The 13,836-nt window shown below is 39.5% G+C and overlaps 1 protein-coding gene across 4 annotated transcripts in view; it reads right to left on the bottom strand.

Annotated features, from left to right (window-relative positions):
- usp36 (ubiquitin specific peptidase 36) overlaps positions 1–13,836 on the bottom strand; it is an 87,081-nt gene that overhangs the window by 22,623 nt on the left and 50,622 nt on the right. For all 4 annotated transcript variants that reach the window (XM_063074551.1, XM_063074553.1, XM_063074554.1 and 1 more), the window contains 6 exons: positions 10,882–10,993; positions 10,282–10,422; positions 8,870–8,970; positions 8,564–8,702; positions 4,732–5,316; positions 880–995 (listed from right to left, as the gene is read on the bottom strand). In XM_063074551.1, the coding sequence (XP_062930621.1) occupies positions 880–995; positions 4,732–5,316; positions 8,564–8,702; positions 8,870–8,970; positions 10,282–10,422; positions 10,882–10,993 (1,194 nt within the window). The remainder of the gene's footprint in view (positions 1–879; positions 996–4,731; positions 5,317–8,563; positions 8,703–8,869; positions 8,971–10,281; positions 10,423–10,881; positions 10,994–13,836) is intronic.

Raw genomic sequence — 13,836 nt, 5'->3', positions numbered from 1 at the left:
CCAACCTGGGGTCTACAGCACCCCTCAATTAACAGTAGGGGTCCATAGCATTAAAACTGTTTCAGAACTTGGGGTGACATGGCAGTGTAGTGGTTAGCACAACACTTTATAGTACCAGCGACCCAGGTTCAATTCCTGCCCCCTACTCTGTAAGGAGTTGTACCTTCTCCCTGTGATCACATGGGCTCCCTCCATGTGCTCCAGTTTCTTCCCACAGTCCAAAGACATACTGGTTAGTAGGTTAATTGGTCATTGTAAACTGTCCCATGATTAGGCTAGGGTTCAATGGGGGAAGAGGGTTGCTGTGTTGGCATATCTCAAAGGACCAGAAAGCCCCATTATGCACTGTATCTCAATAAATAAATTAATATACTTAGAACACTTTATCATTTAAGGTTAAACTGTTGGGTGGCGGGGTGGAGATGTGTCTCTCTCAAAGAAGTGCAAGGTGCTTTTCTCTCCACTAGCCTGCAGGTCACCCTTGGGCAAGGTGTACATGAAGCCATGGGAGCAGGTGGTGGATGGTCGTTTGAGCAGCTGGTGCATATCACAAGTCCTGGTTATGTGAACATTATCGCCAATCTCTGAAGAGTATTGATAATGGCTTGGGTCACTCGTCTTTTAAAGGTACAGGCCAGAAGACAGCAATGACAAACCACTTCTGTAGAAAAATTTGCTAAGACAATTATGGTCATTGAAAGACTGATTGCCCACATCTCAGAACATGGTACATGACAAATGAATGAGGTTAAGCTGAATTAATCAGACAATTAAGGAGTAGTTATCAAAGTCTATTGAATTCTTTGAGCTGCTTTGTTCATTTTGTGCAATTTCACCATGAAAGAACGATTCAGTTCATAAGCAGCGTATTTCTCTTACCTAGTTTTGTTTGCAGAAGGAAATGGGTGGCCTTTATTCATTAATTTTGCTTTGTGGACTGATGAGAGTGATGGGGAGTGCGGCTCATTTTCTGTCACCTTCCAGCTGGTGGTGGCCTGCAGTTATTGACATAAATAAAAACTTGGTGGTCTAAAAAGTATCCATGAATGAAGAAAACATAAAAGAGGGTATGGCAAAGAAGAATCAGAAAGTTTTCATGGTTAGACAGCTAGGGAAACAAAGTAGGAAAACAACAGACAGAAAATGTTCAAATAATTATCATTTATCAGTTTAGATAGATTTGCAGATTTAGATCATTAATGCTGGACACAAATAAAATCAGAAATCTTAAAATCGTAAAATATACCAATGTCACGTGTTTTATAACATACACCCAGTGGCCACTTTATTAGTTACACCTGATCATTAATGCAAATATCTAAACAGCTTATTATGTGGCAACTACCTAATGCATAAAAACACGTAGACTTAGTTCAGAGCTGCAACTGTTGTTCAGACCAAACTTCAGAATGGGGGAAGAAATGTGACTTTGACCGTGGAATAATAGTTGGTGCCAGACGGGGTGGTTGAAGTATCTCAGAAACTGCTGATCTCCTGGGATTTTCACACACAACAGTCTCTAGAGTTTACAGAGAGTGGTGTGAAATACAAAAAAAAATCATCCAGTGAGCGGTGGTTTTAAGGGCAAAAAATGACTTGTAAATTAGATTATGAGGACACGCAGTCCTCTTTTATTGTCATTTAGTAAATAAGAGAGATCAGAGAACAGCCAGACTGGTTCAAGCTGACAGGAAGGTGACAGTAACTCAAATAACTATGTGTTTCAACAGTGGTGTGCAGAAGAGCATCTCTGAATGCACCACACGTCGAACGTTTAAGTGGATGGGCTACAGCAGCAGAAGACCATGAATATACAGAAATGCACTCAGTGGCCGCTTTATGAGGTACGTCCTGTACCTAATTAAATGGCCACTGAGTGCATGTCTTGAAATTATTCACATACGAGCTCATGCAAAAAGCACACAAACCATCACCAGTGCACACAACCTAACTGTTCTGGAATGAAAAAGCAACCCATCGAATAGTTGTAATCCCAGAGTCCACTTCATGGAATCATGCTTGCCAACTTACTGAGAGACTATTTTATTACTGTTTAAACTAGTTAATGAAACTTTCAACCCTGAAGGAGGATCATGGCCCAACATCGACTATCTATTCATTTCCATAGATTCTGCCCGACCTCTTGAGTTCCTCCTGCATTTTGTGTGGTTGCTTGAGATAAATACAATTTGTATTTGCTTTAACTACTCCAAATTCTTGAATCTGTTTGCATAAAACATGACCGCAAGCAACATGAAGTAGAAAAACCTCTCAATTGAACCAGTGCACGATTTTGGTCAGCCATACAAATTACCATGATCCCTGGTTAGAGCAGAAGAACTAGAGTTCATTCTCTGGCATGAGGATGACAGCCAAGGATAATGATGAGTAGAGAGGAATGTTAAAGGTGCAGAACTCCCACCCTTGTTCACTATCCATGATGGCCATCTCCCCTCCTTCAGTCCAGATGGAGGGCCTCAACCCAAAACATCCACTGTCCGTTTCCTCCACAGATACTGCCAAGATTCTCCAGCATTTTGTGTGTTGCTCCAGATTCTAGCATCTACAGTTGTTTATGTCAGCATTAATCTGATGCTTTGTTTAGCTTCTGTTAGGATTGTTCCACTCTAGACCCAACTGCAGCAGAAGCCCAAATCTTGGGATAAACTGAAACTGCTCAGCCAGTAATCAACTAAGTAAAACTCAGGAAAGAGGACCTGGTAAAATTTGGTGGGAAATCCGGGATGTACAAAACTTTTGGGAACGTCACACACAGCACCAAGGTTGATTATGGGTGTTGAAGTCAACAGAATATCACAACAGGTCTTCCTCAGGTCAGCATCCAACTAACTTCAAGAGTTTCAAGAAATGCAATCCATGGCTACATGGAACAAACTGGGACAGAAGTAGGCTGCTCAGTGATGAGTGCGCCACATAACCTTCAGTTAGTGACTTCAACAAAACAGCAGCCAGACTCTTTTGACATTCATTGACACTAACAGGGAAAATCTTCCATCATTAATATCTCAGCCACTGGTCAGAAACTTAATTGGCCTACTCACATAAACACTGAGGTGCAAGAGCAGGTCAGGGTTTGGGCACTGTGTAGCTAGTGACTCTAGAATCTCCATAAAACCCACCTACCATCTAAGAAGCAGCAAGCAGCAGTGCAATGCAATGCACGTGGCTCAATGAGCACAACTCCAACAATACGCAAGAAGCTAAATACCATGTGGACAAAGTGATTTGCGCATGCATCATTTCCTCCATCAACAGAATATTACCACTGCAAAAGGTACCAACAAGACCCACTTCAGCCAAAAGTTTCAATTACATCTCCAAATTTCCATCCTGAATGACAACAAATCATAAACATGAGAACGTCTACAGATGCTGGAAATCCAAAGCAAAGCACGCAAAGTGCTGGAGGAACTCAGCAGGTCAGTCAGCATCTATGGAAATGAATAAATAATCAACTTATTAGGCCAAGACTCTTCTTCAGAACTGTAACAGCAATAGCTGGAAGTATCAACTTCGTAAATCGCCTATTTGATTGACCTGGTAAAATATTTCCATCCTTCAACATCTCAGAGTTAAAATGCTGGAACTTGTTACCTAATTGGACTGTTGGAGTAATTGTTCCAAGAGTTTTCAGTAATTCAAAATTGTGGTTTACAACAACCAGGCCCACATACTTTGAAGAGAAAATGACCTCAATCCCGTTTAGAATAAAATAATTAAGATTGAATAATAATTCTGAAGATTCCTTCATCTTGTCAAAATTTTTCCTTCCCGAATTGCTTTGTGGTGATAAAACCCAACCTTTTAAGTGTTGCAGCCAACTACTGTAATAGATGAATGGAAATTGTTTTATATACTCACCCCAGTTTAATATAAACTGATAAATTCATGCCTTTTAAGTGTAATTCACTTTAAAATGTTACCAATTTCAACATCAACAAAATAAAATTAGGTAAGTTTCAGATACTTCTCCATTGCCCAGAAAGTATTATTCCACTGCATTACATCAGGAAGCAATCCAAACCAACAACTGTCTGCTGTGGGTTCAAGCCCAGAATTCTTCACAATTTATTTTGAATTTAATTGTATACCAAATGAGATTAAACAAAAGTCAGTATTTTTAACAGAGAGGGGGAGAAGGAAGAAATGAACAAATCAACCCAAATAAATTCACACTTTGCTTCGCATCAAATGGAGGATATGTTTGAAAATAAAATGGCAGCAAAAAAAAAAATTGAAGGCGGCGGCAGGGTTCATCAAGCAGAGAATTTACAACCATCATCGGGTTGGCATAGTGCAGTAATAGACGTGTTATTAAAATTCCTTGGTCAAAAGGATAGAGGTTAAGTTGTTGCCTGTAATACTGATCTGACCCAAGCCATTTGGAATCGCCACCACATACAGGATCATCTTTTATTTAAGATCAGCTGTAAATGATTAAAAGTAGATATTTTTGTGTTTTCATACCACTGTGGTAAAATAAACCTTCTATCCACAGAGACCACAGTAGAATGGCACTGTTGACATTTTGTAAATAGACGAAGTACATCTTGGAGATGGATGAAGAGGCAAACATACACATAGCCAGCATAGTTAAATGTGAATTTATTTCTCCACCCTGGGACAACAAAACAGTCTGAACAGCAGAAAGCAAAGGTCAATTAGCATTTAGTTATAGAATGACTCCCGTATCCCAGAATACACACCCACCTTTTTGGCCGACAGAGCGAGCCTCTTTGCTGGAGGTGGCGACATGGTACTGGATTGCTCTTCTGCAAGTAACTGGGGCTTTATCTTGGACACTCCCTGTTCCTCAGTGCTGCTCTCAGTCCTCTCATTACCAGAGCTATGTGCCTGAGATTCAGAATCAGACTCTTCTGGCTCGTACTGCTGATTACTCTTTGTAGTATTGCTCCCATTCACTACACATTTGGGGCTACCAATCCCTTTTTGCTGGTTCTGGGGGCCTTCCTTGCCTTTCTGCTCTGCTCCACCAGTGGATGCCAATGACTTCGATGAGGTAGATGAAGGCAATTCCTTGCTTTCTGGTGTAGACACCTTTGTACTTTCTAGAGGTGGTCTGCTGCTACTTGAACCATTAGCTGACTGGCCCTGAGAAGATTTTGGTTGCAGCTGAGGTAAAGATTTCTTAATCTTCTTCAGTGATTCATCTATAAAAGTCTGTGGATTTGTTGGTTTCCCTGGAAGCCTTGGTGACTGACTAATAGTGGTTCTTGGCACTGGCACGCCAACATTCCCAGATGCTTGGAGTTTTGCTTGCTGAGACTCTGGTTTCTACATCAAACAAAACAAATATCTTATTTAAAGACAAGATTTGGACACGAGAATGAGAAATACAGTGGAAAATGAAAGAAAGTTTTGAAAGAGTGGGTACCGTCAATATTATGAAAGACTATGACAAATTACAAAGGAACATTGATAAACTTGGGAGAGTATTGGTCCTATTTGGCATATTAATTTCAATTATGGGTTGGTCTAGTTTGGTAGGGAACAAAACAAAATGAACAAGGCCACATATTCCCGTGACAATAAGAGTCTACATGGAGTAGGGAAGCCAAGGAGCTGAGTAATTCAAATACACAGATCATTTTCAAGACATTAATAAAGACCTCAGAAAAAAACAGAATTAAAAAAAGACGCAAACACGAGGAAATCTGCAGATGCTGGAATTTCAAGCAACACATAAAAGTTGCCGGTGAACGCAGCAGGCCAGGCAGCATCTATTGGAAGAGGTACAGTCGACGTTTCGGGCCGAGACCCTTCGTCAGGATTAAAAAAGAAATGTAAGAGATTCTGTAAATGCTGAAAATCAAGTACATTGCTGACGTTTCGAGTCAAGACCCTTCATCAGGATCCCGATGAAGTGTCTTGGCCAAAAGCGTCGTCTACTCCTCTCTACAGATGCTGACCGAGTTGCTGAGTTCCCCCAGCAATTTGTGTCTGTTGCTTAGAATTAAAAAGAGACTCATTTCTAGGGGACTAGTAAAGAAAAGACATTAACTTTATCTAAAATCTTGACTAGACCACACTAGGGGTCTGTAGACTGTTTTGGTCTTCATGCAATGAAAAGCTATTGGAAATTCAAGTCATATCCATCAAGATATCGAATCGAGCTTTGGCATCTTTCTCCTAAAAAAGACTGAGAGGGGGGTGATCATAGTGTAGGGGGGTGATCATAGTGTAGGGTAGTGAAAGATTTTGGGGGGGAGAAAAATCAAAGTCAAGAACTTTAAATGCAAAATAGTAATGAAAACTAGTGTCAAGTTCATAAACTTTTACTTGAAGTGGAACTGATTGACCCTCTTTTATTGTATCTAAGGCAAGAAAATATATTTTACACCAAGCTAGAAAAACACACAGTATAAAAATAGGATACATCAATTGGGTTTGGAAAAACAAGTTGATGGAGCTTAAATACAAACAAACAGTTGGGCTGAATGGACTCCTGCCGCAGAGTCCTGGCTCAAAACATTGACTATACTCCTTTCCATAGATGCTGCCTGGCCTGCTGAGTTCCTCCAGCATTTTGTGTGTGTTGCTTGGATTTCCAGCATCTGTAGTTTTTTTTTTGTTTGGGGCTGAATGGACCGAATTTTGCTTGATATTTTTTTGATTATTTTACTTTCACTCTCCTGAACTAAAACATGAGATGACTCAAAGGCCATAATATTAAGGGGAATAAAACAAATCTACAGTATTTGTACCTTGATTTTAAAATAACTAAAATCCTGCCAGATTCGGATGCACTACCTTTAAAAAAAAACAGATAAAGCAAAGCAGATTTTGGCAACTTCAGTTTTCTGTCTATAGCCTTCTTGGTCATCTCAGACAGGAGAGCAACTGTTAATCTGCAAATCATTTAAATCCACTCAAATGAGGAAAAGGGACAAAGATACCATGTTAGTAAGTAACCACCTGCAACCACGTGAGCTGCAGTAGCATTGGTGAGAAGGAGAAAAGACAGAAGTGTGATTTCAGCTGTTCATATCCAAAACAAAATCAAAGTTCTTCTGGAATACTTGTTAATTTATTTGTGTTATTACTTTATGTGTTATGCGCGAGTTAGATGCACTGTAATGTGCACCTTGGACTGGAGGAACATTGTTTCATTAGGTTGTATACATATATATACACACACACACACGGTTGAGTAACACTGAACTTGAGCTTGGGGGGGGGGGCGTGGAAATTGCTGATACCGAAAATTTAAAATAAAAATTGAAAATTCTGGGAACATTACATTCTGAAGGAGGGACATGGACCTGAAACGTTAACTCTGTTTCTCATTCCACAGATGCTGCCTGAGCTGCTGAGTGTTTCCAGTCTTTTCTAGCTTTAAGACAGCAATCACCTCTTGGACCATGTAGGAAGAATTAAATTTGGATTCAGCAGCCGTCGAGGTCTTCAGTTGTGAGATGAGAACAATTCAAATCTTTTGAGGTTAATTTTAAAAGCCAATTGTATGACTTTTCTCAAGATTTGAAAAAACAACCTTTGATATCTGGCTCTTAAATGCCCTTGATGGATCAGAGTTGTGTCAAATGAATCCAACTTTTAACGCTTACCCTAATCATCTTCATAGCTACTTTGATTGCTAAATGATCCAGACTCTACATGAAAGGCTATCACTTGTTTCACAATTTGATACTACTTCAAAGCCTAATTATGTGAACCATTTGATAACATCTATGTTTAATATTGATCATAGGCATCAACTTGTTTAATTCTGAATAATTATGGTCATCTCATGTCAATTTCCAGTTAAGAATCATTAGTGATTAATATACCTTTAGCAGAACAGAATTTAGTATCACTCATTGCAGACAGATATACAATGCCTGAACATATTTGTTCAACTCGAGGGATCAAAGGATTATGGGATTGTTCTGTTGCTTCTGATATGTTCTCCATCAGTAAGACACCCGACTATCCCCTGATACTGTATAGAAGTGGTCATACGTGTATTGACAAAGACTGTAGACGTGTGGAAGAAAAATTCTCCTCAAAGGATTGAGAAACAACCAGTGATGTATTTGAATTTCATTTAACTCAAGACATAGTGAAGATTTTTTCTACAAATTTCATCTTGCATATATACAGTACATATGCTTCAGTGTGTCTGTGGATCTCTCCTGAGCCTTCTCATGCAATGCCATTTCCCATTCAGAACAATGAAATGTTGTAGGCTTCACTACTTCCTACACTAGAACATAATGTTTAGTTTAGATTACAGATATAGCATGGTATCAGGCCCTTCCGGTCCAAAGAACCTGCGCCATACAATTGCATGCATGTGACCAATGAACCTGCTAACCCACAAGCCTTTGGTATGCGGGAGGAATCCTGAGCACCGGGAGGGAAGCTATGCAGCCATGGGGAAAACATACAAACACTTTACAGACAGTGGCAGGAAATGAAACTCGGTCGCTGGCCTTGTAATGGCATTACGTTAACCACCTCACTCCCATGCCCTCCCCCCCCCCACTCCAACATTACCCACATTATCCACGTATAAACTAACCTTTATCATCAGAGGAGAGCCCAAATAGCCATTCTGTATAGGTTTCTTTGGCACAGTTGTGCCGTTACTGGTCTTGACAGCTTGCTGAACAGAATTCTGCTTTGACACTTCATCCACACTACTCTTGGCATTTGGCATCCTGTGACAGTGAAGCAGTTCCAAGTTAAAAGACATAATTTTTCAAATTACAGACACTCTAGTCTTTTACAACAATTAGATCTCAAAAATACACTGCAGACCAACTAAAACATTAAATCCTTACGCATACCACATCTATGAACCCACAAGGCAATCAGTAACACCAACCTCAGATAAAAAAGGACATAAGCCTGCTGGTTCAGCACCACTTTGATGTTACTACAATGGACCATTGAATCATTCATCTGATACCACTGACCATTGCTAGCCTGAAAGAAAGCAAAATAACATTCACAATCTGAGCAAATCATGATCTTTTTAACATCAGTTCATGAGACTGTGTAACCTATCTCACGCCATCTACCACAAAATTGCCTTTATAATTCTTTTATCTGATTTGCATTTTATTTTTAATCACTAAATGCTCCTGAGAACTGAACATTCCATTTATTTTCACAAATGAATTTATACTTTAGAGATTGAAACTGATCTAGCATTGGATTTAAATGAGTTCAATTTTGCAGGGTTTTTTTTGACAATACTTGTGGAAGTAAATAGTTACAACTGTCTTGAAAATAGTTCATAAATCAATAGGACACAATAAAAAAAAGTTACTATTCAAAGAATTAGCGCAAGTCCAGTATACAAGATAAATGAGAAATCTAACTGTGGAGTAACTTTTTGAGGTAATTACATATGAAACCTCTTTTTACTGGGCATCTCCAGAGACGTGGCTCATTAGCCCTTTGCTAACAGTCACTGTACTCAGCGGTGTGAAAACCTCCTTTCTCAATCTCCGTATCTCTAGTGTTGGTATGACTTGGTCCCACCAAAACCAGAAAGTTGGGACGTTTTGAGCACCCAAACCCTGATCTGTGTAAATACTGCCCCCATGCAACCAGTCATTGGCAAGAAATAACAGATCATATACTTTCTTTGTTATTGTATGCAGTGTATTCACAAATTTCAGCTTTATCAGTTAGTAGGAAAAAGATTTTAAAAAGGGACCATTGCAGTTAACCCAGTCTAAATGTGCACACAAGTTGGAGCTCATATTGAAGTTGTCCTTAACTCACACGCTGGATCCATGGTCTGCATGAAAGCACACACCACCTTCCAAATGCCGCTCAAAATTCATTATGAACAAATGGGCTCTCCCACAGGAGTACTGGTTCTTCCTCCTTGAAGCCATTCATCTGCACAAAGCACCTTGTCCAACAGGGATGGCATCCTCAGCCATTTTCCCTCCTGTCTTCTTCCAGCTCCCGCCATAAAGACCTCGACCACACCGGCATCTGTCACAAAAACCTCTCCACCTCATGTTCTCTAGAGCCTTCTCGCAATTCCACCATCCTGATTGGCTGACACAACATTCCCAAGTTGAACAACATAGCCCCTTAACTTCAGCTCAAACCCCAACATGCTAAAAGCAGAACAGACTGCTCTTAACGAACTGTGAAAGTGAAATACCTACAGCATAACAGTAAGGATCTTAACCAGGGTGTTACCCATATTTCAATATTATGGTGAATTGCCCACATTTCAGGAAAGTGAAACAGTTTTGAGCTGTGACTTCTCACCTTCACATAACAGTAGTAATGTCCAGCGTGACAACTGTATCCAGAATGTACCAGCACTGCATACAGCCCATAATTGACAGGCTCACCATTGGTTTGGGACATATATGGACGTATATTTAAATGTTCAGGGTAGCCAATATCCTGTCAAAGCAGAGAGCAAAAATATAAAGCAGGTTTCAGAGTTACTCTTTATTTCCAAATGTAAGACATTATTTCAAACTAATTGTCCAAGATATCACTATATTAAAAAGGGGACTCACTAATGAAACTTTATGTAACTGAAAACTAGATTTTAACCAGAGGCAAGATATGTTTTTAATCTAAAGCAGAGGTTCCCAAACTTTTTAATCATACACCAAAATCATTAAGCAAGGGGTCAGTGGACCTGAGGTTGCTAACCCGATCTAAAGGCATTTACTTGCCAGTTTTCTTATGACTCTAAAATCATGCAGAGCAGCATCCACTTAATGAAGGAAGCTGTGCACTGCTTCACAATACATAAACTTTCACCACCAATTTACTTTTTTTGCCAGGTAAAGTTTTGCTGCAGCATAACAAAATATCACAGTTATTAAGATAATTAACTAAAAATGAACTCACCTTTGTGATTTTGCCACCACTGAAGTTTGCAAATCGCTTTAAGGAAAGTGTCAGAACATTTGATGCTCTATGAATGGAGAAGCGTTTGGTAGCTGGCACCTTCTTCTTGCACCTAATGGAAGTGGTTGTTATAGTCAATAACATCTTTCCAAATAAATTAAAGATCAATGTTAACACTGGGGTATACTGTAGTTCAGCAACAATGGCAAACAAGTCTAAATTCTCTGCAATACATTTTAATCTGGTCCTGCAAAAATTTAAAATATTTTAAAATTGTTTCAACTATTTGTTATAGATACCCAACCTTAATCTGTTAAAATTCACACTATTGGAATATCTGACAAGTATTACATGTACATTTCTAGTACTAAACAGAACAATGATTCCAAGAAATTTAATGAAATTTAACAAGAGTACTGAAAAGTAAGGGTATTAATCATCTTAGGCTTGTAAAACCTTGGACAAGATGCCTGATGGGAAGAGCAAAATGAGCATGCTTACCCTGTCTTAAATACATTACCGTTATTAAGTATGTGATGCCCTGGTTCATATTTGTACTGTTATGCTATATGTATTTCATTTTGGCAGTTCTGTAAGAGCTGCTTGTTTTCAGCTTGTTTGGGTTACTCTTGAAGATAAGGGATGATGTAGAATGTGTGCCATCCAATTAGTGGGAGGTATTCTTGGTGAGGGACAATAAGACTGGCCTTGGGTTTTTATTTTTGTTCAGCACAAGATGAAGAGAGACGAGGCTGTGGAGAACCAGTCATAGCATACTATCCAGTGGGAAACACGTTTGTTGGAGATGGATAGTGAGCAACATTCGGAAGGTGGTGTGGGCATTCACGTTGATGAGGGCCCAATTCATCAGTGACAGAGAAGTTCAAGATGCGTTCTAACTTGTGCATAATTGACTGTTTAATTAGAATGGGCCCTTTTCTTTTTGTTATTCTTTACTAATCCTTTAGTTAAGATTCATAAATATAATTCCTTTAATGGCATGCAATGTACTGTTTATTATTTCATGGCACCAATTTGTACCGGGGTAGCATGTTACATAGCATCCACACAAACTAGGCTTTGGGGTAGGAGAATGCCTCAATCTCACTAAGTTGGGATAAGGCCAGACGTTGCCTCCCCTAGACTTTTGCAGTCAAGGAAACCAGGGTGTTTCAAGTACAATCATGGAGTAACATTCTCCCTCCATAGAAGAATGCAAATTAAGTTAAAATGTCATTTAAAAATAGCATATTGCAACAAAAATATCATTAAACTCATACAGTAGAATGAAATGGGACATTAAAATTATCACTGTGTTAATTTCTTTAAGTCATCAGGAAGGTGGTACAGGAACTTCAGAATTCACACTACGAGGTTCAGGAACAGTTATTACTCCTTAACTATCAGGCTCTTGAACAGGAGGGGATAACTTCATTCAACTTCACTTGTCCCAACCCCCAATCTACAGACTCACTTTCAACGACTCTTCATCTTGTTCTCGATATTTATTGCTTACTTATTTATTGGTTGTTTGTCTTCCTGTTGGGTATGGTCTTTCACTGTAGGGTTGTATCTGGTGAACTATATGCACTTTGATAATAAATTTACAAGGGGTGATTGATAAGTTCATGGCCTGAGGTAGAAGGAGACAATTTTAGAAAATCTAGCGCATTTATTTTTCCTACATTTACACACTTAGTCCAGTGGTCGTGGAGCATACGGATCCCTTCTTTGTAGAAGTCGGCATCTTGGACCTCCAGGAGTGGACCACAGCAGGGGTGATTGATAAGTTCGTGGCCTAAAGTAGAAGGGGATGAGGAGAAACTTCAAACTTTCTGATTTTCACTCAAAGATTTGAACTGCACGTGCATGTAACAAAAGCTGTATAACTCATCTCCTTCTACCTTAGGCCACGAACTCATCAATCACCCCTGCTGTGGACCACCTGGAGGTCCAAGACGCTCTCGTTACATGTACGTGCACTTTGAATGATAATGCAGAAAGTTTGAAGTTAATAATTCATCACCTTCTACCTTAGGCCACGAACTCATCAATCACCCCTGCTGTGGACCACTTCTACAAAGAAGGGATCCGTATGCTCCACGATTGTTGGACTAAGTGTGTACATGTAGGAGGGGACTACAGTGAAAAATAAATGTGCTAGGTTTTCTAAAATTGACTCCTTCTACCTTAGGCCACGAACTTATCAATCAGCCCTCGTACTTTGAACTTTGAACAACTACATTGCAAGAATCAGGTGGAAAGGTTGTGGAAAAAAATAACATGGAGAATCATCCCCAGCTACTCTGCAGAATTTTGAAGTGACTTTTTCAAAGCAGTTCTGGGAGTAAGCAAGCTATTAGTTTCACCAGGAATTATTATTTATTTTATTTGGAGATACAGCACACAACAGACCCTTCCGGCCCACTGAGCCGTGTTCCCCAGCAACCCACTGATTTAACCCTAGCCTAATCACAGGACAATGTATAACGGCCAATTAACTTATTAACCAGCATGTCTTCCGACTGTGGGAGGAAAATGGAGCACTTGAAGGAAACCCACGTGCGCACGGGAGAAACTTGCAAACTTTCTTACAGAGGATGCTGGAATTGAACTCCGAACTCTGATGCCCCAAGCTGTGACAGTGTCACACTAACCATTACACTACCTTGGCACCCCTATAAAAATATTTATTATATATCACATGAAAAGTTAGCAATAAATCATTGTACATGAAGGACTGCTCTTGTACAGCTTCAGACATTTACTGTTCAAAGCACAAACTGCTGATATGGTGTGTATGCAGAGATGATTGATTGATCTAAAGTAAAATACTTTTGACCTAAAAGGAAACAATGGTGTGAAAAGAAAGGAATCAATCATTCACTTTTCCTGAGCTTGGATACATGGTATATTCAATTTTCTATTCTCTCCCTTAGCTGAGGAAAAAGATTA

This window comes from Mobula hypostoma, chromosome 22, assembly GCF_963921235.1.
Source record: "Mobula hypostoma chromosome 22, sMobHyp1.1, whole genome shotgun sequence".
In the NCBI taxonomy this organism is placed as follows: domain Eukaryota; kingdom Metazoa; phylum Chordata; class Chondrichthyes; order Myliobatiformes; family Myliobatidae; genus Mobula; species Mobula hypostoma.
This window is presented reverse-complemented; position numbering and strand designations above follow the sequence as displayed.